Source organism: Pocillopora verrucosa, chromosome 1, assembly GCF_036669915.1.
Source record: "Pocillopora verrucosa isolate sample1 chromosome 1, ASM3666991v2, whole genome shotgun sequence".
Classification (NCBI taxonomy): Eukaryota; Metazoa; Cnidaria; class Anthozoa; order Scleractinia; family Pocilloporidae; genus Pocillopora; species Pocillopora verrucosa.
In genome coordinates this window covers 33,274,593-33,298,573 of record NC_089312.1, presented here as the reverse complement: position 1 = coordinate 33,298,573, position 23,981 = coordinate 33,274,593, and the positions used below count along the sequence as shown (strand labels likewise).

Here is a 23,981-nt window from a genome sequence, read left to right as displayed (position 1 = left end):
GACCACGTTGAAGCATTGTTACGAGAAAGAACTTAAAGCGCATTGAATAATCTTCTGTGTAATTCAATGGGAAGAGAATGCCTTTGTGAAATATGGGAGAAGAGCATTCACTCAAAGTCTGGTTTTCAATTCGGGTGCGTACCTCAGCGATGAGCAGGTCAGAGACATCGCTGAGAAAAACGGATAGAAATACGTGGAGTGTCCAGGTGAGGTCAAAACATGCGACATCACAAGCATCTTTAACTCATCATCTCTGGGCTCCGCGATTTTTTCTCGCAATGGCTTGATATCAGGAAAACTGCAAACGAAGATAATCTACAGAAAATTCTCAACTTCTGGAAAGATAAGTGAGCTGTAAAAGGCCGGTCGAGGGGGCCTTATCATTTTCAAAGGAATATGAATGATGTGAGCTGTTATTTTAGGGGATAGGCTCTGGAACGAGACACTGCTGTGATCTGCTGTCCTTAAAATGAGCCACCCCTAAGAGACCTCTCTTGTTCATAGTGGAGAACAAAGATCGACCTTTAGCGAGCTCTAGCGGACGATTTAATAAGCATTATTTAGTTAATACTCTCTAAGTTTAGTTCTATGGTGACAAGTTTTCGTTTGTTTAAGTTTCTCGTGAGAATTTCTCTTGCAACTTAGTAAAGAAAGGTATGCAGGGGGGAAGAAAGCATTGCGAAACCACTTATTTTGCATATTTGTGATAAAGTGTGCGTTGGTATCTATTGATAATGGATTGTTCTCGAGGGTATTATCTCATGGGATCATTTACTACGGTGAATAGTTTAAACGTAGGTGTAATAATTGATATTGCAGTTTGATCGTCCGAATGTCAGTAATCTTGAACACGAGTCACAAGCACTCTTTACTGATCATGACTTTCGCTCAGTATCAGTGTCAGTCGTTAGTACCGACAGTCAGTTTTTCCTGGTCTACTATTGTACATTTTTATATCGTTATATCAGACTACACGAACAACCGATCAAATACAGAAAATCACATGTAGATTGGAGAAGTATCTATATAAATCTGTGGAAGCGTTTTTTCCCTTTCGTATCTGGTGCAGCGATGTTTCACGTACCGGAAGAATATCGATTTACATTTTAAGGTGCTCTCATTTTAGCACCAACACAAACAGATATTCCGAATTACCTGGGTAAAAAATTTAAGACCGTTCAAAAATCTTCAGCTGTATCATTTTTTGCCTCGACTGCACGCACAATTTCGGCGATGGCTAAGTTTTCATTGGCCACTTTTCTGGATTCTTATGAAAACGGTCATCGGGTAAAAAAGAGGTCGGAAAAAATAATTGAAACTCCACACTTTTCACACGTAAATTGCTTTTTATTTCCCCTCAAACCACCTTAAATTAACACTTTAAGAACGCATTTTCTGATGGATCCAGTTTATGTACAGTTTATCTATCCGCATGTCCTCATCCACCTAACCCAGTGTGCTGTTTGATCCACGCTCGGTACTGCGTCACTCGAGCAAACACAGTAAAAAGTTGTTTAGCATCGCATCTGGAGGAACCCCAGCTTACTGCACCATGCAAGGTGTATGTCTTCCCGTCCGCATTCAAGCACACATACGGTCCTCCGCTGTCACCGTGGCAACCACTTAAAATGGTATTGTCCACGCCCGCGCACAACATTTGCGGAGTTAACGATATTGAGACTACAAAAAATGAAAATATCCCTAAATAAGCACGAGTAATCCAAAAACACAATTTTTAACCATTGTCAAAGATAATACAAAACTTCTTTGGATTTTATTAACACCGTGAAAAATCTTCTTGTGACTGATGTTACTCGAATTCAATATGTTCTTGCTGAAGTTAAACGGCATTCGACTTAGTCAATTAAAGGGTTCATTAACAAATAGTGGGTTACAGGGTTTGATAAACAAGTATGGTTAGTTCGAAGCATCAATTGATGCACGCAGGTGTAGTTTAACAGGCATTTTGAAAGTGAAACCTAAGTAGAAGATTCAAATTCTATGAAAGCATCGAAGTTCAAACCCTCAACTGACTTAGTGATCCGTCACTGAAGTACATTGTTATCTAGATCGGTTAAAAAGATTCGGATTTCGGGCGCACCTAAGATGGCATTAGCCACGGCATTTACATGGCGATTAGTTCAGATCATTAAGATTCTGAAAACATTGGGAGTCCATTCTCGATCTATTCCTTGGTTGTTGAAACAGCTGGAAATTGAATTCAGGGTTGATGAAAATTTACCGCACGTAGTTTCGTAACATGCCAGCCAGAATTAATGTATAATTTGCGCTTCATTGTTGTGTGGACGCTTTTCATGAAATAGCGGATTTGACAATCCCATAACAAACTTTATGAATAAGTTCTACATTAGAACGCAAGAGAAGAAAAAATGAGCATAGAGCTGACAACATTAAAATGAGAAAATCTACTAGATTATCGAGAGCACCTCCACTCGCTTGAATCCTCTGCCGACATTTCGCTGGATCGATGGGCGGCATCATGGCTTGCTGTAAAATAGGATGAGAACTTCCCGGATGTTTAATCTTTCCCCAACCTATCAAAGCAGAAAGTTCACAAAATTACCACTAAAACATGTCAATAGCTCAGAAGACAGATAGGTAGGTCCCAATTGTGTCCCTATCTGTTAAGTGATAACCTACCGGCGGGAATGGAAAGAATTATGAAAAAGTGTACGAGGAAGCACGATAATGTTTCAACCATGCTTGCAGAAGGCTGTTATCTCCAACGCAGTGCTTTCTAAAGGAATCTCCCGTGTCACTTTTAAGCTAAACATGGTAATATGCAGAACTCTACATTGTGAATAATGCCCCGCTTGTTAGGCAAGCAATAATAAAGCTGATTCAACCAACCATAGATTTTCAACTAGGCGCTGGAGAGTTTGAAGAGTTTGCAGAGAGTTTTCTTCACAAGCCGGTGGGTCAATTACTAAACTATAAAGCTTATGTGTTTTGCTTTGATACACGAGTTTTGGGCATTATCATCGTATAATATTCTCATAGTGTACATGAAACAAGTGCGTTATTTATGACCGCTCTTACCTGTAATGTAACATTTTGATCCTGTGGGTACATTTGAGTCGCTAGACGGTAGGCACACGGGGTTCACCCTGGCAGAGAGTTTCACAGGCGCAGCGAGTTCAATCAGGGCGATGTCATTGTTCAGTCTACCAGGACGATTGTATTGAGGGTGAGAAATTACTCGCTTGGCACCAACTGACTCCTCTGTTCCTTCGTTAGCATTCCGATTGTGATCTCCCACAACTACTTTGTAGCTAGCAGGGTTACTAAAGATAAACAACACAAGTATGCTCAGGTTGATTTGGAATTGCTACATTATGGTTATGCACAACCTTCAATCGACAAAGAAGCTTATTACATTGTTGGACTGTCAAATATAGTCTGAAATATTTATCCAATGAAGGAATATTATGCTATAGTGGGATGTGAATTATGTCTCGCCGTATTTTGATTGCTCGGTGAATCGGTTGATCGGCCAGTTTATTCGTCTTATATTTGGTCACCTGTTCGTATGGTAAGTCAATCAGTTTCAAATCTCGGTATTTTTCTCGATTGTAGGTTGGTTGGTTGTTTTATGGTGCATGGACAGTCAGTTGTAATAAGCCGGCTAGATCTGTTGACCAGTTTCATTGATTGTTCGACAGTAGTCGTCGAGATGGTCATTCGGTTGATCAGTCGGTTGGGTCGGGTCTGTTAGTCGTTCCTTATCTATAGGTCGTCAGTTGGCCAGTTGGTTGATTGGCCAGTCAGTTCAAGATTACTGGTCAACAAGCTGGTTGGTCGCTATATGTTGAGGTTGGTGGGTTGATCAGTTTGGTAATCAGCCAATGTTTTTCTCAAAAGCATCATTAGGCCTGCTTTATCAAATAAAAAAAGGAAGCCCTTACCTGCTGCTTGCTACACAATGGGCAGCAGTAACGATCCAAGTGGCAGAGATGAGCGATCCTCCACAGATGAATCTGTTGTTACGCTGTAATGCGATCTATATGACGAAACATCGAAAGTATGAATACCAACTTCAAATTTCAAACATTTTATAAACTTTCATACAGGATCCCTTACCTTCAGCTGAAGGAATTTTAATGAACCTTAGCCTGCAAACATGGTTTTAAAAACATGACCACAATTCAGGAGTCATGTTTAAACTTGCCAACAATGAAACCAAACGTTTATCTCGCCAGCAGTGATTTCCTAGTATACCCTACAACTGATTTTAAATTGAAGTTGCTAGTCTCTCGAAACAGACAGCGTAGAAGATGTACACTTGCAAAGCTAAGACATCACACCTGCCATGGCCAGGCTCCAGGCTTTGCATCTTGACCTCCAATGACACGTGATTGAGAGATGGGCGTGGAACCACATTGGAGTTGTCCTGTTGTGAAATTGCAATAAAGTCTACTCAGTCAGTCAACTTAAAGGAGAAAAAGCTGTGAATATTTTCTTATTCGAGAGAATCATTTTACCATTGACTCTATTTTCTTGTGAAACTTGGGAAAGCTTAATCGAGTGAGCTCAACAACAAAGATTGATAGGAATCAAGGAATTGGATTGAGATAATTTTCGCTTTGTTTAGCAATCATAAAGTTTCAACCTCTGAAAAAATTAAAATCTAAACGGACATAATGGTAAGAACTGTCTTTACGATTTCGTAAAACGCAGTCAATAGTTTGAAAAATGTGTGCAAGAATGAGGTTCTGTTCCCACACTTAAAATTAATATGTATGCCAAAGAGGAATGTAGGTTTAAAATTTGTTTGTTGATAGATCTAATTCCTAACGAGCAAAGCCATCGAGCCGATCGAAAGGGAATTGGGTGAGTTGGTTGAGAAAAGCATTTTTTATTCATTCTGTGTTCGTTTTAAAGATTTCTCAGTTGATGCGAAGTATCAAATTCATTCTCGGCTTTTCAGTCGTTGACTATTTTAGCGGACCTTTTGCATGTGTCGACTCAAAATTGTGTTCCCACCTTTTTTTGTACTCTGTTCGTATTTCTCAGGCAGCGCACCATGGAACTTACCTTGACACATTCTACACGACTTTTGACAGTTTTTTTGCGCCCAAGCTTTGTTATTGTTGCAGTAGTTTCCACATGATGCAATTGAAGGACAAATGTCGGCGTATTTGGGATTATCATTACAATCTGCGGAAACAATAGTATATTTTATTCCAACGGTGCATTTACATTGTGTTCCTTAAAATTCAATTGCTGTGGGCGCTGAATGATTTCACAAATTACCGCTTCATTCTCAAGGCGTGAAAAGTAGCACATAAACATTTACGTGGAAGATGAAGAGAATTGTAAACTATGCATGTTTTTCTCTTCAAAAATGTTTTTGAAATAAAATTTTCGGTAAGATAAGATGTAATTATTTGACGTAAAAATCTTACTTGGAGGTGGGGGTGGTTTTGCCGTTGGTGGAGCCGGGGTGGACGGCGGCGGTGGAGTCACTGGTGGAGGTGGGCTGGGTTGTGAAAGGCCTGCCTTGTTGGTTATCCATGACCTCAGATGGGCAATGCTAGCGTACACTCCATACTTGTTAGGCCTGGCGCAGCCATAACCCCAGCTTGTGGCTCCCTCCAAAAACCATCTGCCATTGAACTCGCAGACAAGCGGCCCACCACTGTCGCCTTGACAAGCATCCACTCCGCCTTGGTCCAGACCTGCGCACAACATGGTGTCGTCTATCTTGCCAGGATAGGCTCTCAAGCAACGCGCTTTTGATACAAGTGGGACGCTGGCTTGCATGAGTTCCTTGGGTTGACTGCCACCGGATTTCAGAGTCCCCCATCCAGTTATCCAGCAGTGCTTACTTTTGTCAATGGGAAGAACATTGCTTGGATTTGATAAACAGACGAGCCCAACTCCTCGACCAAGTACAGCGGGTTTAGCCAGTTTTAGGAGAGCTACGTCATTGCTGAAGGACTTTGGTTTTCTATAATTCTCGTGGGAAATGATCTGGGCAACGTTGATATTCTGTTCTGTTCCTACTAATTGTGATGTCCTGAAATGAGCTCCCACTCTGCGTTTGATGAAAAAGATAGCATAAATTGACAAAACATTTCCCCGCTACAAGCTTTATTTCAAATTTGTATTTGTTTGATTTGGTTTTCTTGTTTGTTTGTTCGTCTTTTTATTGCACTGCAATGTAACATCATTTGTATGTTATGGCAGATATCGTTGATCGACGCCTAGACGCAAAATACAAAAACTTTCTTTGATCTGCCAAGCCGTTATCAGCAGCATGTATTTCAGTGAAATAATTATTTTTCTATGTTTTTTTTTTCACTATCTCGCTGAGTTCACATCAGGACTCACATCTAAATAAAATCTTGCATAAGAGTGACACAAACAACTCAACCCATTTCAGAGCGAGTTGAATTTAGCACAATTGTCTGATTTTGTATGGACGATAAGTTTGTTGTTCTAAAGAAAAATTTCGCTACAGTTCTTGAGCAACGAATACCAACCTGACTCTAAGACTACGGGGCGATTTCCGAGTAACACAATGCGCTGCTGTTACCACCCACAAAGGGTCAATCAATGAGCCTCCACAAAACTGCTGATTGGATGTGGTCAGGAGCATTACTTGCCAAGGCCAGCTGTTTCTGGGTGCTACTGTGCCACCAACGATTCGAACACTTGGTCGGGATCCACAATTACCGGCTAGACAACAAACAAACGGACAGCACTTCAATATCAGCTAGGATGGATGCTTGTTCCTTGATCAAATTATGACAAATAAATTCGATTTGTTGTGACGCGCATCAACTGCCTTTCAAATGGTTGGGTTTGGTTTTATTGTTAATTAATGACTTCACTCAGCAGTAAAGTAAGTAGCTGGTTATTGCAAGGCTGAATGCAACTTCATCTTGCGGAGATCACATGCAACGCGCAGAAAAATATTGAACGAAATTGAAATCGTTGCAGGTTATAACTTCAGAACGAGAAAAACACACAAAAATAGTAAATTTGACTATCTATCAAAAACTGTGGAGAAGTTTTGTCTGCAATAAAAATGTCTCGAAAAAGAGTCTTTCAATAAAACCAGACCATTTAGATGCAGTATCCATGTAATATTTTTATACGGAAGTCAGTTAAAATTACGCATTGTGATTCAGTTATCTTAAAATGAAAGGTACCTGGAGGCGGAGGAGGAGTGGGTGGGGCGAAACAACCTCCTTTCGCTATGGTTACGTCATCAATAGCTATATCTCCTGACCAAGACCTCCCTCTGACTCCCTCAAATGTCACTTGAACCTGAAAGAAGATAATCAGTTTGCATACATGCACAATCGGGAAGAAAGATTTAGACACCAATTCTTGGATGGAACCATTCCGCGCTTTTTCGCTTGTTTTACAATAATTTGATCAAATTTCCAATAATTTATCAGCATGTTGTGACCATTTTTGACACATGCTACCCGAGCCATACAACAGCTCTCTAGGTACACGGCGATTTGGGGCCTACAGTCAAGAGTTCATGAAAAAAGTTGAAGATAGACGATTCTCAAACTATGATTGCAATCCTAAAGTAAGAAATTGTTATCAAAAAAGACTTACTCGTCCACTTGAAGAGATAGGAACCTTCGCCTCTATCCACTTATTTCCCTGGCTACCTGACTTGGTAAAGACATTTTTACTTCCGCTGTACACGTTTAGAGTTCCCACCGACGTTCCAAACATGTGATAAAAGAACTTCAGACAAAACGCGCCGCTATCAGAACCTGTAAATCTAAGTCTTGCTTTGTCTCCGTTTACTCTTGGAGATGAAGTTTCAATGTACATATACTTCCCTGAAGATGAAAATAAAAAGTTGTTTCGTCAGGAAATTTACCAGCTGCAGATGGTAACCATACAACTAAATGGCGACACCAAAATATTTTCGAACATTTACCACAGATTATTAGTCAAGCAAAATGCCTTGCGCAGTAATGATCTCAAAACGATAGCAAGTTAGTACTGAGGAGCTTTTCATTTACTCAATTAATACTGTAGAATTTTTTTGTTTGAGTGAGCTAAGCACACTTTGGACCAATCAAGATTTTCTGGCGTTAGGTTTAAGACTTTTCAGGAAATAGTTAGTGATGAACACAAGCTCTGAAAACGCAGGAAATTTATCACCATGCAAAAGGGGGAAGGATTCACATCCGTAACTCCAGCTTTACCTATCAACTAATCGCTGCAAGAGAAAAATAATATTTTTCAAAGGCGAAGAATTTTGAACTAAATTCCGCATCTAGAGTTGTTTCTATTTTTTTTTTCGCTTACAGAAATTTGTAAGCTCGGTACCTGCGTCACTTTTGTATAACTAACTTCAAACTACTTTTATTCCAGCTCGGTTGCGCTCAAAAATAAAGACTACAAAAATCTGTCTTCCCTACTCGTTTTTTCCGTTATCTCTTTAAATACGAGATTTATGTCATTTTAGGCCATAAAGTGGGAAAAGAAGGTGGAATTTGAATGCAATGCCAGAATAAAATGCAAAGTAATGATTCCAGCGAAAAATCTCTCCGACTCTATCTTAGTGATAATGGTCTCCTGTTCGTTGTAAAGAAAGGCTTTAAAAATAATTCTTCCAACACATACCTGAACCTCCGTGGCCCGAAGTAGGACCGGTGTTGGACGATGGGGTGGAACCAGATCTCGATGTCCAGTCAAAATTATCTGATTTATCCTGAGTCCAGCCAGAACACATACCACTTTCAAAGTTACAAGAGGATGCTGCATAGGAATTTGAACAATGAAATCTTTTTCTCTAAATATTATTTACTCTAGCAAAGATTATATGAAAACCGAGTGTGTGAAAACATAGCGAAAAAAGTATAACTTCTTACGAGGTATTCGTTTCTTAATGTGTGTTGGGGTTTATCGTTGTTTAAATGTTCTGTAAGGCTTTTGAAAAATTAAGCAGGAATTATATGAGAATGGTAGATTATGTTTCTTGACTTTCTGTGCTTTCTGTAACACAAATAGATTGAGTAAATATAACAGAATTTATACAACCTGAGGATGGAGGAGGAGGAGAAGCGGTGGCAGGTGTCGTTGGGCCTTTTGAAGAAAAAAAAGTATATAAAGGCATTTTCTGAAATCACATTTCTATCGTTATTGGTAAGAAATATTCTAACACGAATTAAAACATAACTATATAACCATAAGAGGTAATGGTATAGATAGCACTAACAGCAATAAGTGACGTGAAAACACATTAAAAGGTCAGCTTTTTTTACTTTATGTTATCAAGTATATTTGTCTCATTACCAGGTCCTCCTGAACATTTGTACATCAAGTTCATTTGTCGAATGTCAATTGGACTGAGTCCATTACGCTGACCAATTGTTACCTAGAATTTAAAAGTTTGTCATAGATGTCGAGAGACTGAGACGTAGACCACAGGTTTTATAATGAGGCTTAAAGTAAGAAATTAAGGAAGATGAACCACGGTTGATCACAATGTACAAGTGCTTAAGCAGTTCTATCACCAAAACAGAATAGGGACGCTTGTTGGAAGGAGGGCGCTAAATCGAATTATTACGGTTCACAACTGATAAAACGAAACCTCAAAATTTAATAGAGTAAAAATAGAGCTTTACGAGATCAGTGAGAGGGTGGGCGTCAAATTCTCTGGATAGAATACAAAGGTCTTGCCAACGAGACCGCGACAGAAATGACGAGCTCTCCTCAGTTCTGATGGCTTATTTATAATTTTCATGATTAATTTTTGAAGTTCGAGCATGTTCAGTTTACTAGTTACAGAAAGGAGGAATAGTAACTTTCTAATTTGAAAGACTTTCAATGAGAAGTATGATTAGTTATAAATGTTTTACATACCCCTGATCTCTTGGGCACTATTGTAGGTTGACCATTCTTGGAGAAGTATTTTGCTCCGTAATGCATCACAGATCCATAATCATAAGGCGTTCCCAATGTGTCGATGACACTTGATGTGTATTTCTTAAAATTGTTTTTGGCAGCTGTCGGAGAGAAAAAAATTAGTCTTCGATGAGGTATTGTATTTAATTACTCATGAAATGTTTATCCTCAGTCTGTTACTTAAATTCTACTTTCTTCTTGGGCATTTGATTTTTGTTTGTTTTTTTTGCTACTCGAGTTACAATTTGCGAAACGCTTTAGCTTGAGTTAGCTTGAATCGTAAGCTATCATTAAGAATGGTTTGATATCGATAAAGCTGATTCACTAAAGGAGCTACGTACACCCTGAAAACTGCGAGCATAATATTTTAGATTGTTATTTGCATCCCGAGTTAACCTTTTCCAGCCTTACCAAACATGGTTGCCTACACAAGTTTGTTTTAGCGTTTTTACCGACCTGGTCTTCGTATGTATGATTTTCGCATTTCATTCCACTGTTATAGCTGCTTCAATCGATCCAAAGTGTAACTCAAATATGATTTGCAATCCTTGTTCATATCTTCCACCCCTGATCATTCTTTACTCCTTTTTCAGAAACCCAAATACTCACAATCTTGAATGTTTTGATATTTGATGGTTACGAAGTTATCTCTGTCAGGTCGTGATTGTTCATGAAACCAGCCCAAGGCATGCCCTGTGCGAAAAAATTCAGAATAAAATTGGTTAACCCGTTTGACTTCAACGCAGAAAGTATCAAAAAGGAAGATTGTCACACTCAGACTCAAGCTAAACCGGTTGAACGTTAATGAAGGTTTGTACCTCCTTTCCTAGCGTCATTTTCCCCGCCCCTCCTACCCATCCCTCGAATGCTCTCTTGTATAATAAGTCTGGCCCCGGCGTTCTCTCTTGTCCATACTGACAAAGTGTAGTTTTGAAAGTGGTAGCTTGATCGCTGTGGGCACCAGGCTTACAGAGCCGACAAAGCATCAAGATTAACTTTTCAGCTAATCTTGTTGGAAACATGTTCGTTCAAGGAGGCTGCGGAAATCAAGCTTAACCAGTTCTTGGATCTTTGGATTAAAAGTATTACTGAACGGATAATCCAGAATATTTTCGTCTAATAAAATGCTTTCTTTTTGTTGAACATGGCTTTGAATTCAGTTGATTATTTTTTTCTCAAGGGTAGGGTGTGGAGGGGGGGAAGCGAAACTCACCTATTTCGTGTACAACTATTCCCTTGTGCCAACATCCGGAGGCAAGAGATAATTGTTGCTTTCTACCAGTTCTTCCAACATAAGACCAGCAACTGAAGAAAGAGTTAATGATTTAAAATCGCAGCAAAATTTTCATAAGTTGACGATGGTGGAAAAAGAAACTTAGGAATTTTCTGGCGTAATGTTAAACTTTACCCTGATCCCCTGAAGAAGGAAACGTAGCTAGTTTCAGTGGTCCTCTTCTTAAACTTGATGCACGTATTCTTGGTGTAATCAGCAAATGCCTGATTTATGACTTGCATGGCTCTCCCCTGAGATGCTGATCAAAAGAAGGGGAAAATTTTTCTGTTACAATAACTAGTTACGGAGTTTCGCTAACTCTACGAGAAAAACGATCAGCACAGAGACGTCAATGCTTTTCCTTTACGAGGTCATCTTAGGAACAATTTTACTTCAGTGCCATTCTCTCGAAAACTGCGTCTGGAAAAACAGCGATAGGATGACATTCGTCACAAGCATACTTGCGTGAGCAACTACATAAACGTAAAAGTTTTATGCTCGAAACTCTTCATTTTCTTCACGCCTATCTACCTTTCGGTATTTTAAAAACTTAAAATCTGAAGATGCACCCCTCAAATATCATGTTTTTATAAATCCTCTGGGCCGAAAAACCCGATCTACTTCTCACAGGATCAAATAAACAAGAATGGTTTGTATGTCACGCAGAAAAGTGACTTGACACATTTTCTAGAAGTTTTCAAATGGGACTTACAAAGGGAACTTGTGATCTCGTACACCAGAACTCCGTTAGGCCATCTGTTGTTCTTTATCGATCCTCTAGATTTTCCATTCATAACAGCTCTTTGATTTTTAGTCAATTTTATATCACCATCGACGAGTCTTTTTCTAGTCCGACCTATACCATGATTTTCTGCGAAGAAATGCTCAAGAAGTTACGTTGATCTTATTGAGAACTTATTTTTGCCTTGGGATAAAAATATTTAAAGTTTGACTTACAAAGAGATATTTAGACAACTCCAGTACCCTGCCTACTATTTCGAGAATACAACTGCTGTGAAAATGGAATTGTTCTTTCGACATCGCTCAGGGTTGTGAAGGGACCAGGGAAGGGCAAAAATCTCGGATAGCAAAAATTCCCTAAGGATTGAAATTATGATTAAAAAGCCAGGTTCAAGTTTGAGCTTGTATTTGAGAGAAATGGCAAAATGTTTCTTTCTCGCGAGTATTTGTGTGTTTCCGATTTGGAAATAAATTTAACTTGCAGTATAGAGCTATCACTGGTAAAAGTTTCTAAAATAAATAATCAAAAGGAGAAGACTAACATAAAATGGTTATTGATTTACCTTCCGGATTTGGTCTTGAAGATAAAACTTCCCCAGCAATCAAACAGCACAAGACAGCGAATACCCTCATCTTGCTGAAATCTGAAGATGTGATTGTCTAGAGTTCTTGGCTCCTTTTATGATGAATCCTACACCTTCGAAATTTACCCTGTGTAAACTTAAAAGTTGCAGCTGTCTGAAATATAAATCACAGCTGTCTGGAGAGTAAATACTTCCGACTGTGCTTCATGGTAATGAAGGTAATTACTTTGTTAGAAAACCTCAAAAGCACCGGCGACTTCAGCTATTTAGTTCATGTTTATACGCAATTAACACTAAAAAGATATTGAAAATAGCAGCTTTCCTCTTTCGTTTTCTTTTGATCTTCGCCGAATGACTGAACAGTTATCTCGCGCTAGTACAGATACCTATTTCGCATTTCCTCTGAGCTAAGCTGAAGAAGATATGTGGATTTTGGAAGAGCTATGGAAACAAACTAGCTGAAATTAAAACTAAGAAATGCCATTATCAATCCCTATTGATTAAAATATTGAGAACAGTTACATGCATTCACCACAAAGATTTCAGTGAAATATTCAGGTAGCAGCTCTGTTTTAATTTACAGTTTTTTTCAGTTTCTTGACTTAGATTCTGAGCATTTTTATTTTCTTTTCCATATTGTTCATATTGTTTAAATTGGGTTCATATTGTTTAAATTGCCGATTTGCAAAATGATATCACAGCCGTCAGAGTCAATTAGGTGTATTCTTATGTCTATAAAAGATAACATGGTCTTAATAACTCCTCTATCATCGACATTCAATGTTAGTAAATACTCTATTCAATTCGCGGATCATTCGCTTAAACACGTAAACGCGTTAACAATCCTCTGAGGTATGTGGTATGAATGTGGGAGTAATTGGTGTAGGAGGTCGTCCCATGCAAAATAGGGTAACACGCTTAAGATTTTGCCACCTCGAAAGTTTCCTTTGTCAATTACTCTGATATTATTTGAATCAACAAACAAGTTATTCCAACATGCTGCAAGATAGAGAAAGATGTTTTTCGTCTTGTCACGAGCGTGGGACAAAGAAAAAATTCTGAGCCGCCCCGAGGAATCAAACCTCAGACAGTCGGATTCCGCGCTTCAATGCTCTACCACTGAGCCACAGAGAGTCCACGGTGAGTGAGGTCTATTACGAAGTTCATACGACACGCGTCTTGCATACTGCTAGGATCAGCAATGTCGACAGCGTATTGTTTGTAGATAGAAATAAGAGAGATGGTAAGTTTTGAGCACGGTAAAGAAATAGAGAAAGATTTTTTTTTCGTCTTGTCACGAGCGTGGGACAAAGAAAAAATTCTGATTTCCCAGGAGGAATCGAATATTAAAATATTTTGCATGTTTTCCTTTCCAAATGGTTTGTATTTTACTCTTAGTTATAATATTCCTCTTCCTATTGCACAGTGAATATGGACATTATCTGTATTCATAAATACAGTAATTTTGATTCAATAAGTTCAGCCTTGCCTCATGGAATGAAATTCTAGTTCTTTCGATTCTTATTCTAATTGAATAATTGTTATGTTAAAAGCTAAATTCAGTTCTAACTTGTACAATAATCAAATACACTTGACCTTGCTAATCGTCAAGGCATGTTACAACTCGTACTTGAAAGTTTAACTTTGTCAACAATGTTATCGAACAACTGTGATAATTTAAGTATCGATAAAACTCATAATGGTTCTAGATCTAAGTATATTCAATTTATATCATATTCGTGGAACGTTTGATTTAGAATAAACACAAAAAAATTGTCGTGTTAGTCAAGTCCTGACTACACTTATTGATAAAAATATAAAGTTTATAGGGGACTTCAATCAAACGGCGAGAGACGTGTTTTTCTTTTGTATCCGAAGAAGTCGTTTTCGTCAAGACATAATTCGCCTTAGAGTCGAAGTTTTATGATTTTCAGCCTAGGTACAGCAATTTTAAATGGTATCAGAAGCCACAATTTCGCAAGCGCCTAACGATCACAGGCTCGATCGCTTCGCGTTAAGCCCTAGTGCAAATTCCTTCCCCTTCCTTACCTCCCTTACGCAAACTTTTGCGTGTTTTGTCTAGTGTCTGTATTGTTGAAAATTAGAGATATGAAATCAGAAATATGAATATCCTCTAGTTTTAACCTTCAATCAAACTTTCGAAATCTAATGAGTTTGCCGATATGTAGGTCATCAGAATATTATTTCAAATTTGCATGGTTAAAGCTTTCACTTTCTTACTTTGGAATACTTGAAAAAAACAAACAAAGAATAGCCAAGAAAATTGTCAAACCTCTGCTAGAGAACCATCAGCGAAGAAAACTGTCTCAATTCTTCGGCATTAATTTGGTTCTTTCCTTGGTTTCAACGCGCTGAGATCGGTTCCTACTCCTCAAACTTTCTTAACACCGACAACATTTATAGTCCCATACATCACGAGGTGCACGGTCCCTTGATGAAAGAAGGCAAAACAATAGATAATTACCCTTTAGACTCACGCTCTGTTTTTAAAAGTTCACAGATTTTAAGGCAAGGCTTACGTAACGTAACAAAAATCAACGACTTAAGAAAAACTGGAAGTGTTGCCTTATTGTTTCTAGCCCCTTGAAGACAGTTGCACTCCGGATCTGAAAAAATTTTATTATAACAGGTTCGTTCTTACAAAATGGCATTCCACATAAAAGATGGGAATGTGTAGTTTTCCAGCGTTAAGTCCAACTTGAGCCCCTATCAAAAATTCTCTATCTTAACAACTTTACAAGCTGGACATATTCAGCCTACATTTTTATAGCGAAATTTACGTTTTTCAAGAAACAAAGAAGTGTGAAGGAAAACGCCCAAAGTGTGGGTGGTGAGGCCGAGTTTCGGTAACAGCAGGGTTGTCCTTGGGTTTTCCTCCATTTTGGTCTATCTTTTACTCGTTTTTTTTATCTTATTTTTTTATTGGCTTATTTTTGTTGGTCTTACAGACAAGTACTGTTGAAAATTTATCATAACCAGTCTGTTATATGTTTCCCACAGAGAAATAGTGTGTCGTAAACCTTAACAGTTTGCTTAACTGAGAATGCTGCCAGACTCAAAAACTCGCAGTCTTGTGTAAATCAGCGGTCATTTGATCTTTCTTTTTCTATTTCGTTAATCCGCTCTTTCTAATCGAAAGTCGGCTTGTTATGTTACATCATGCATAGATTTTACCAGTATTTCAAGATGGTGCCGGTGGGTTACTGAATTCTTGAATCAAACCGGGCCTGTCTTGATTTTCACAAAATTTTATTTACTTCTATTTACCTCAAAAATGAATCTCTAGCGGCTAAAGCGTTCAGAATTTACATAGATCTTATTTGAAGGAGATAAGTGACACTTTGTTAGCGAGTGCAAACCGTATTTTTCTCTGTTGCGATTGATGACATATGTCTTCAAATGGCCGCCATCACGAACATCCTAACTAACATCTCTACATCTTTGCTGTGATATTTTGTTTCGGCTACTCTCCCAACATTTTGTTTAGATTCTGTGATCTGCCAAATTTTTCCTTCAATATGTAGTTTCTTTAACAAAGTCATGCTGCCTAGCACCTTTCAGAAACGGCATTACCCTTCCTACATTTACATGAAAGCTGAACCTTTTTTTGGCCATTTTCACATCTACTCCGATGATAAGGTACATAACAAATGCCGTATATGACGTAGTAACTGGATATAGTTACCAGTTTCCACTCAAAATCTTTGCGCCTGTGAGTTCCCGATTGTATTGGACTGGCAAACAAAATGGCTCTTCGAAACCTTTGTAAACTTCAAGTAAACTGTAGTAAGTTATCACTAATGATATCTAGAAAGATCACACGTTAAGATTATGACTACATAATCTCTATTCTCGTTTGCAGATTACTTGTCGCCTTTGCGTATTTCGACGCAGACACGGACCCATGTCAGCTCGATCAACCGTTCCCTTTTCGCACCGCAAAGTTGTAACTTTGGTAGTTCGTCTCGACTTTCATGTCTTGGAGTAGCCCAGCAGATGGGTGAAAGGTAATTTCTGGAATAAGCCGTTGGTATTAAATTTGATAGTAAAGTGAAATTGCGATAATTGATTCGAACGTTGCATGGCTATGATTACGTAAGAGATCTTCCGTGACGCTACTTTCTCCATTCGGTATGTTTAGAAGGAAAATTCTTTAAGGCCTCTGGGCGAAAAAGCGTTTCGATAATTGCAGCGGAATTTTTTTTTTCCGTCAAAATGTATTCAAACTTTTAAACCAGGACCATGATTCAAACTTGACACTTACTACGTTAACGAATGATTCCCCGAACACCATAAGGCTTATTCTAATCTCAGTTTAGATGCAGTCACTTTTAAACTGTCGCTAAGTATGAAACCTATCCTATAAAGAAAAGTTTTATTGGTTACAGTCGTTTCGTACCGACCGTTGTTTCCAATTTGGTCGACTCGTACCTTTTCAGTTGAGTTGTCTCATGCCCACTCTAATAAAGTATGTTTTCTGTGTTCAGTATGTTTAAAGTGAGAATAGAACAAACGAATAAACAAGAATAAACAAATTTTGTATGGTTTAAAACTAAGGGAGAAAAAAAGGATCACACTTTCACTAGCTGTCATCATTAGGGAAGTCAAGAGTAGAAACTGGGACTGTTCAATGAAAACTCACATACCTTGTGCTAGACAGTGATTTAGTGTTTTTGTTGAAAAAAGTCTCAAGTATACACAACAGAATTTTCCTTATATCTCAAATGCTTGACTCTTCTAACTTGTGGTATGCTTGTTGTACACAACAATCAACATTTGCTGACATGCACTCGCACATGAGGTATTTTGAATGATGGTATATTGGATGGGTCTCTGAACTGACTCAAGCTGACTACAAAGCAACTGAAGTTGGGTTTGAAACCACTGGGTGCAAAATGACTGAGTAAAAAAATTACTGGATAAGAAATAAAGCAGATATTCATACTATCATCTTTACATTAATGGGGTTTTTTTTTAATGGTGGCATTGGGCACTCAGTAATGGTCTTTTAAATCAACCTTGGTTATAGCCTGAATGTGTCTTTGAGAGGAATGTGGAATGATATAAAATTTTTTCTAACACAAATTCTTCCATTTGATATATAACCTCTTTATATTCTTGTGTAATGAATTGTTTTGGTATGTGTATAATAGTTCAGAATTTTCCTGTGATTTTAAGGGGGCTATATTTATAGCTACTCGTTCTCGTTATTAATAATTTGTATCTTAAATGTGCAATTTACTATGTTTTGGATAGTTCTGAGCAAGCCAACTTGAAACCAAAAACAGGAATAATGCTTCTGAATATGGGTGGCCCAGAGACAACAAATGAGGTTCATGATTTTCTCTTGCGACTTTTTTCTGATCGTGACCTTATGGTTTTACCTGCTCAAAGGTTTGTAAAGCAATCTTTTGGTCTAGTTAGTTAAGTTTTAAACATCTGTTTAGCAAACAGTAGTGCATGTAATAAGAAAAAAAAATGACTAAATAAATACATTTGAGTAAGTAATGAAAGAAATATATTATAACTTAGAATTATGATGAAATGTGAATAGTTACTGTTAGTAATTGTTTTTTCTCTCTCTGTTTTAAGTATTTCTGTTAGTTTTTAAATTGTTACAATAGCTCCCTGAAGCTCTCATGAGTGACTAAGACAGAATTTCTCCTGACAATATCTAGCAGACAGGTGATGAGATCAAAGACACAGATCAATTAGGGGATTTCTAGTTGATTGAACACCAAATTTTCCAAACTAGCATAAGAAGAATTGAATGGCAGACAGTAAGAAGAATTAATAATGAGATCTTATTAGTGAAAGGGATAAACATGCAGCACTTTGAGAAAGTAGAGTAGTACATGTCTCCTTTACAGGCACAAATCCACATATTTATTTTTGACAGTTTACTTACAACATTCCTATATCATACACAGTAAGATGGCTCAATGGATTGCTAGGAGAAGAACCCCTAAAATCCAGGAACAGTATCAAAAGATCGGTGGTGGCTCTCCTATCAAAATGTGGACAGAAAAGCAAGGAGAGGGAATGATAAAACTGCTTGATGACATGTGCCCTGATTCAGGTACATGTACAGGTGTATGATCATGTTTCATGAAAAGTATGTTGTGATTCAAATCCTTTCTGCATTTATAAAATTTTCAAAGTTTGAATTTTTGCTCATAGGGTGAGTACAAATTGTAGTCTTAAAAAAATCTGCAAGTGCTTATCTATATTAAATTACACGATAACTCATGTATTACTTTTAAATAATTTACATAAAAAGAACATCACAGAAAGTCGATACAAATGAAATTTTAACAGTAATTTACTCTCTTTTACAACTTTGCACCTGTTACAAATTTGCAGTCATCTTGCATGAAGAATTAACTTGCCTCCAGCCAATCAGAAGCATGTCATTTTTTCATGTATATTATTAGATAAAGAACAGTGAATCCTTAATTTACAGAAGTAACTATTACATGTACATGTATGTATCTTCTTATTCAGCTCCTCACAAGTTTTACATTGGATTCCGTTATGTGAAACCTTTAACCGAGGACACTTTGGATCAGATGGAAAGGTAGTTCAGTTTTGAAATGTTTTTGTTGCACACAATGATCCATCTCTTGAACAATTACATATCTTAAGCATTTATCAGTGGAACTAAACACTGTTTCTAGGAGAGGGAAAATTGAAGAACTTACCAAAAAATAATAAGTCCTGAAATTATATTTTACTGTATATATACAATCATTTGGTCTCTAAAGTGGATCTATCCTACAAGGGAGTAAGATTTTGGCAAAAAAAATTCCTTCATGGGAAACATGAAAAATACAAAAGTGAGCAGGTAGATAATTTTACCCAACCCTGGAGGTAGCCTTTTGGCACATGTCAAATTCTTGTCCTTTCCTGTTCTCTCGATTTAATCAGTGATGGAATAGAAAGAGCTGTGGCATTCACTCAGTATCCTCAGTACTCCTGTTCTACCACTGGAAGCAGTTTAAATGCAATCTACAGACATTACAAGCAAAAGGGAGAAAAGCCTGGAATCAAATGGAGTGTCATAGACAGATGGCCTACTCATCCAGGGCTTGTTCAGGTATTTGTGGGATTCTCCTCACATGTTACCACATCTTGCTTCTTCAGATTGATTTGTTGGGTTTCACTGTGTTATTCAATTATTGGAATGTTTTAGTAGTTTTTCATGGTAATTAAATACTTTTTTGGGTTAATTGTTTCTTTTCATTGTTTGTTATTCATGGCAATTTTTAATGATTTGGGATTAAAGAGTTTGTTGTTGTTGTGATTTGCTTCTTTGTTGAAGGCCTTTGCAGAAAATGTCCGAGCTGAGTTAGCAAAGTTTCCTGCTGATGTTCAAAATGAAGTGGTTATTCTGTTTTCTGCACACTCTCTTCCAATGAAGGTATGTTGTGGCTAAGTTAATATATTATTTTTATGTCCAAGCTACATTGTAAGTTAAATTAATTGGTTTTGAAACAAGTACATATCAAATGATTTCAAAAATTAAATTACAACACATTACAACCATGTCAAAGTGGTTTTTGGTTCCTGAAATGTCTATATCGGTATATATAAATAATATCCTAGATTTTCATTTAAGTTACAGTACATTTTCTCAGGTATTTGTCACGGGCAATTCTTGTTGTGAGGAGATAATGGATTTTAATGAGTGTGGCTTGTTTGAAGGGTTAGCTACAAGGAACAGATAATACCCAAGGACAATTTTATACAATTTTGTAATCCTTCCAATATTTTTGCTCACATATGATTGTTATTAACTTGTTGCATGACTGCTGCTGCTAAAACTGGGGAATATCTAGTGATATTGTGTAATACTCAAAATTTTCAAATCCCTACGTACAATACAGTTTAAGTCTCTGAAACTTGCAGTTTTCCTTGAGCTGATTTTTCAGTTTTTCTGCAACTTTTTGAGCAAACAAGCTTTCATTTCTTTTGTATTGACAACAACACACACTTTAAATTCAACTTTGTACTTTGTAATATCAGAACTGAAGATGACAGAAGAACTCTCGAAACAAAGAAAGTGTCATTTATTTTCTTAAATTTGTTACATATCTGCTGCTTTCAAGACCTTTTGTTACAAAACCCTTAGACCAACTCAAATTTTGAACAAAAAATCTCTTCTTATTGAAGTCAAGGATACAAATTGGGGAACGGCACTTTCAAAATATCACCAAATATTCGCTAGTGTTGGGCATGTTGTATTCTGTCACTTCATTCCTCTTGAGTAGTCAATTGGCCAAGAATGTTAGAATTCATCATCAGGGTCATGTGAGAAGTTGACTTGTCAGTCAAGTTTTATGAGTTTGGCTCGTGTAAATGGATTGGTCAGTTAGTCAGGAAGCTATATAAATCGATAATGATGATAATAATAATAATAATAATAATAATAATAGTAATACTAATAACAATGATAATAATAGTACAAATAATGATGATGGTAATGATCACTTTAGTAATCACTGCACTGACCAGAATCTCTTTTGTGTGGTAGGTTGTGGATAGAGGTGACCCATATCCTCAAGAAGTTGCTGCTACAGTACAGAGGGTGATGGAATCACTGAACTACTCTCATCCGTACAGACTTGTTTGGCAGTCAAAGGCGAGTGCCTCTTGTAGATAATACAATTAGCTTAGTGGTCCTATTTGACCTTCTGCAGGCTTGAATTTGCTAATTTAAGACAGCTGCATTGTTATGTTGGACTATAGGGCTCTTAGATTTTGAAAGTTGACAGAATTACATGTTTGAAAAGCACCGTAACATCTTTGCAATGCGTTTGATATTGTTCGCACTTGATGTACGAAAAGTTACTGTCAAAACAAGTTGCAATAGTTATCCTTTTTCTTAAATCCTGATTATTATTTTTCTGCAGGTAGGTCCCATGCCATGGTTGGGTCCTCAGACAGAAGATTCCATTAAGGGCCTCGCAAAGAAAGGGAAAAAGAACATCCTTCTGGTTCCCATCGCTTTCACCTCTGACCATATTGAGACACTTCATGAGCTGGATATAGAGTATGCAGAGGAGGTGGCACACGAGGTAATGTTCACTATTCTGGTGCCAAGGGTAAATAAAGCCTTTTGTTAAAGGGAGTACCTTGTTCTTTTCGTTGTGGCCCGAGCGGTAAAGCATGGCATTTCAACGGGCGAGCTATTTGAGCGCGCAAGAGGTATGTAAAGATTTTAGAATTTTGAGTGCCACATCCCTCTCCGACTTTTCAGCGACGGGTTTACTCGGAAAGCCGTCATGAGTTTGCAGCTTTCGAAACAAATCGATGACACACGCTGTTGAGACAAGTCGCAACGGTTATTAGTCCTTTTCCACTGAAAATGTTTATGAAAATCATTTGTCTCTTTGACAGAAATTTTACCAGGCCCTTATTTCAGCGACTAAGTGATGTCGCAGATGCAAATATTTCCACAGAAATTCTTTATGTCAGATGAGGCGAATTGTTGCTGCGATTTGTCGCTCTAATGCAGGATATTCCCTTAAAAACCAATATAAACATGTATAAGTTAACTTAATCAAAGCGGACTATTCTTTTTAGTGTCCAAGGTAATCTATATCGTACTCACGCAGGCGGAGAAAGATTGAATTTACTCTTATGATATGATTCTGGATCTTATAGGTTGGTATCGAGAATATCCGAAGAGCAGCTTCACTGAATGATAGTCCAACTTTTATCAAGGTTAGTGCGTTGATTGATACCATGTTTCGTTTTGTTTTCTACTATTTTTTAATTTTTTTTTTCTTTTCGAGTGATTGATCAACCTCTATCTGTCCTTCCACGTTGTGAGATCTGATAAAAACTCTTGTTCTTTCTCTTTTTGTCGATAATTTTCTTCCAAGAACATGCCAGTTTCGCAGCCATTGATATATTCAAGTTGTGTCGTATGAATTGTTTAACTCAAAGTGTTCAAATCATCCAGTCATCATTTACATCACTTTCGTCTGTCCCAAAGTTATGAAGAGGTTCAACTCAAAATGTTTGGAGTTTTTTGAACGAGTGTATCACGAAAGAAATCCGATTTTTTAGCGTGGCCTTACAGTATTGCGGCAATCATTGAATGTCTCTTATTTTTCTTTGCAGGCGATGGCTGATGTCGTAAAAGCTCATTTGGATTCAGGAGTCAATTGTTCTCGTCAGCTTCCTCTTCGTTGCCCGATGTGTGTGAATCCTACCTGTGGCTTAGCCAAAGAATTTTTCCTCAACCGCACGTTGTAAACTGCGCTCAAAGATAAAGGAAAGGGCTATAAAATTGCTTAAACAACGCAAATGTTACGTTGATTCCAACTAGACTCTCGATCTGAACTTGAAGCCTAAGGTTAATTCGAAATATCTTCATCCAGTTTCAACAATGCATGGATCCCTTTCACTTAGGGAAGCTAGCTCCGGTTTTAAGTTTTATATCTGGCCTTTATTTGAGGGCCCAGTTTTTCACAGGCTGATAACATATCCAGCGGATAAACCGCTATCCAGCGGATAAATCGCTATCCAGTGGATAAATCGCTATCCAGCGGATAAATCGCTATCCAGCGGATAAATCGCTATCCAACGGATTTAGCTAAACGAACTTCGCTATCCACTGCATAGTCATAGAGATTTATCCGATGGATAGCGTTTTGTACCCTTCAAACAGCCGGATTTGATTCCCAATAATTTTTGTTGAAACCGTTTGTAACCCCCAGTATCCTCAACCCTGTTTGTGGTGTTAGTAATTAAGGGAAATCCTGGTCAAATTTCGTCACAAGTTTTCGTTGGCTTAAATCCTGATGCTTGTACGCGAAGGAATTTTGAGGAAAACCAATACAAATTAGAAGTGTGCTGATTACGAAACTTGTCATTTCACAATCTTCTCTTCACGGTATGTGATTAGGTAGCCTTTTTTCATGAATCAATTTGAAGAACAAATGAATACCATGAATACCAAGTGCAGCTGTAGATTAGCTATTGGATTGTTTACTCCGTTGATATGTTTTGTTTGACAAGTGAAAGCATTATTCTGTCGTTTGTGCTGTTTCAGATTTTATTGCCTAGGTCCTTTATCTTTGAGTTGCCGCCGGGGCGGCTGCCTTTTATGCCAGGCTCAAAACCAAGAAATTTAGACATCAGAATAGGAGAATTATTTTAGAAACAAGAAATAATATGCTCGAAATAAAAGGCATATGAAACGAAGTGATGTTTTCGAGTTCTGTCTTCTAAAGCCGCCCTTTCCACCTCGAAGGAAAAAGGATTCAAGTTGAATCAAACCATACCACGACTGAAGTGAAACACTGAATACGCAATTCTTCAAGGTACTCAGGTCAGGTGTCCGATTAGAAACGTCACAGTGAGGTTAGGACATCTTCACTCCTGGTTGGGTGCGTGGAGCAATAACCTTGGACCTCCGACGGACTCGCAGTTTTCTTTATCTC

At 37.8% G+C, this 23,981-nt stretch overlaps 2 protein-coding genes across 3 annotated transcripts in view; one reads left to right on the top strand and one right to left on the bottom strand.

Annotated features, from left to right (window-relative positions):
- LOC131772449 (MAM and LDL-receptor class A domain-containing protein 1-like) overlaps window positions 1–14,851 on the bottom strand; it is a 30,443-nt gene extending 15,592 nt beyond the window's left edge. Inside the window, exons 1-21 of the mRNA XM_066162813.1 lie at window positions 14,801–14,851; window positions 12,487–12,643; window positions 11,895–12,053; window positions 11,318–11,441; window positions 11,123–11,214; window positions 10,519–10,602; window positions 9,868–10,010; window positions 9,298–9,379; window positions 9,043–9,087; window positions 8,626–8,760; window positions 7,600–7,832; window positions 7,179–7,296; window positions 6,507–6,702; window positions 5,427–6,058; window positions 5,056–5,178; window positions 4,326–4,411; window positions 3,927–4,021; window positions 3,061–3,305; window positions 2,448–2,555; window positions 1,440–1,680; window positions 143–298 (exon numbers count right to left, since the gene is read on the bottom strand). Coding sequence (XP_066018910.1) covers window positions 143–298; window positions 1,440–1,680; window positions 2,448–2,555; window positions 3,061–3,305; window positions 3,927–4,021; window positions 4,326–4,411; window positions 5,056–5,178; window positions 5,427–6,058; window positions 6,507–6,702; window positions 7,179–7,296; window positions 7,600–7,832; window positions 8,626–8,760; window positions 9,043–9,087; window positions 9,298–9,379; window positions 9,868–10,010; window positions 10,519–10,602; window positions 11,123–11,214; window positions 11,318–11,441; window positions 11,895–12,053; window positions 12,487–12,556 — 3,167 coding nt within the window. The 5' untranslated portion in view covers window positions 12,557–12,643; window positions 14,801–14,851. The remainder of the gene's footprint in view (window positions 1–142; window positions 299–1,439; window positions 1,681–2,447; window positions 2,556–3,060; window positions 3,306–3,926; window positions 4,022–4,325; window positions 4,412–5,055; window positions 5,179–5,426; window positions 6,059–6,506; window positions 6,703–7,178; window positions 7,297–7,599; window positions 7,833–8,625; window positions 8,761–9,042; window positions 9,088–9,297; window positions 9,380–9,867; window positions 10,011–10,518; window positions 10,603–11,122; window positions 11,215–11,317; window positions 11,442–11,894; window positions 12,054–12,486; window positions 12,644–14,800) is intronic.
- Window positions 14,852–16,226: 1,375 nt separating this feature from the next.
- LOC131772510 (ferrochelatase, mitochondrial-like) lies at window positions 16,227–23,742 on the top strand. 2 transcript variants are annotated; one of them, XM_059088424.2, is made up of 11 exons: window positions 16,227–16,314; window positions 16,391–16,535; window positions 17,785–17,922; window positions 18,459–18,607; window positions 19,033–19,105; window positions 19,456–19,624; window positions 19,850–19,948; window positions 21,062–21,169; window positions 21,441–21,605; window positions 22,195–22,254; window positions 22,657–23,742. In XM_059088424.2, the coding sequence occupies exons 1-11, from the start codon at window positions 16,275–16,277 to the stop codon at window positions 22,789–22,791; spliced, it is 1,281 nt and encodes a 426-aa protein (XP_058944407.1). In that variant the 5' UTR covers window positions 16,227–16,274; the 3' UTR covers window positions 22,792–23,742. The 2 variants fall into 2 exon arrangements, with proteins under 2 accessions (XP_058944407.1, XP_066020168.1); XM_066164071.1 differs by having other exon boundaries at window positions 16,253–16,311.
- The last annotated feature ends 239 nt before the right edge of the window (window positions 23,743–23,981 follow it).

What these genes read in the sequence shown, in the direction of transcription:
- LOC131772510 (XM_059088424.2), top strand. Translation starts at nt 16,275, where the DNA reads ATGGCTCTTCGAAACCTTTGTAAACTTCAAGTAAACTGTA. An exon ending in TAAACTTCAAGTAAACTGTA is followed by an intron (nt 16,315 to 16,390) that starts GTAAGTTATCAC and finishes TCTCGTTTGCAG; the next exon opens with ATTACTTGTCGCCTTTGCGT. An exon ending in ATAGTCCAACTTTTATCAAG is followed by an intron (nt 22,255 to 22,656) that starts GTTAGTGCGTTG and finishes TTTTCTTTGCAG; the next exon opens with GCGATGGCTGATGTCGTAAA.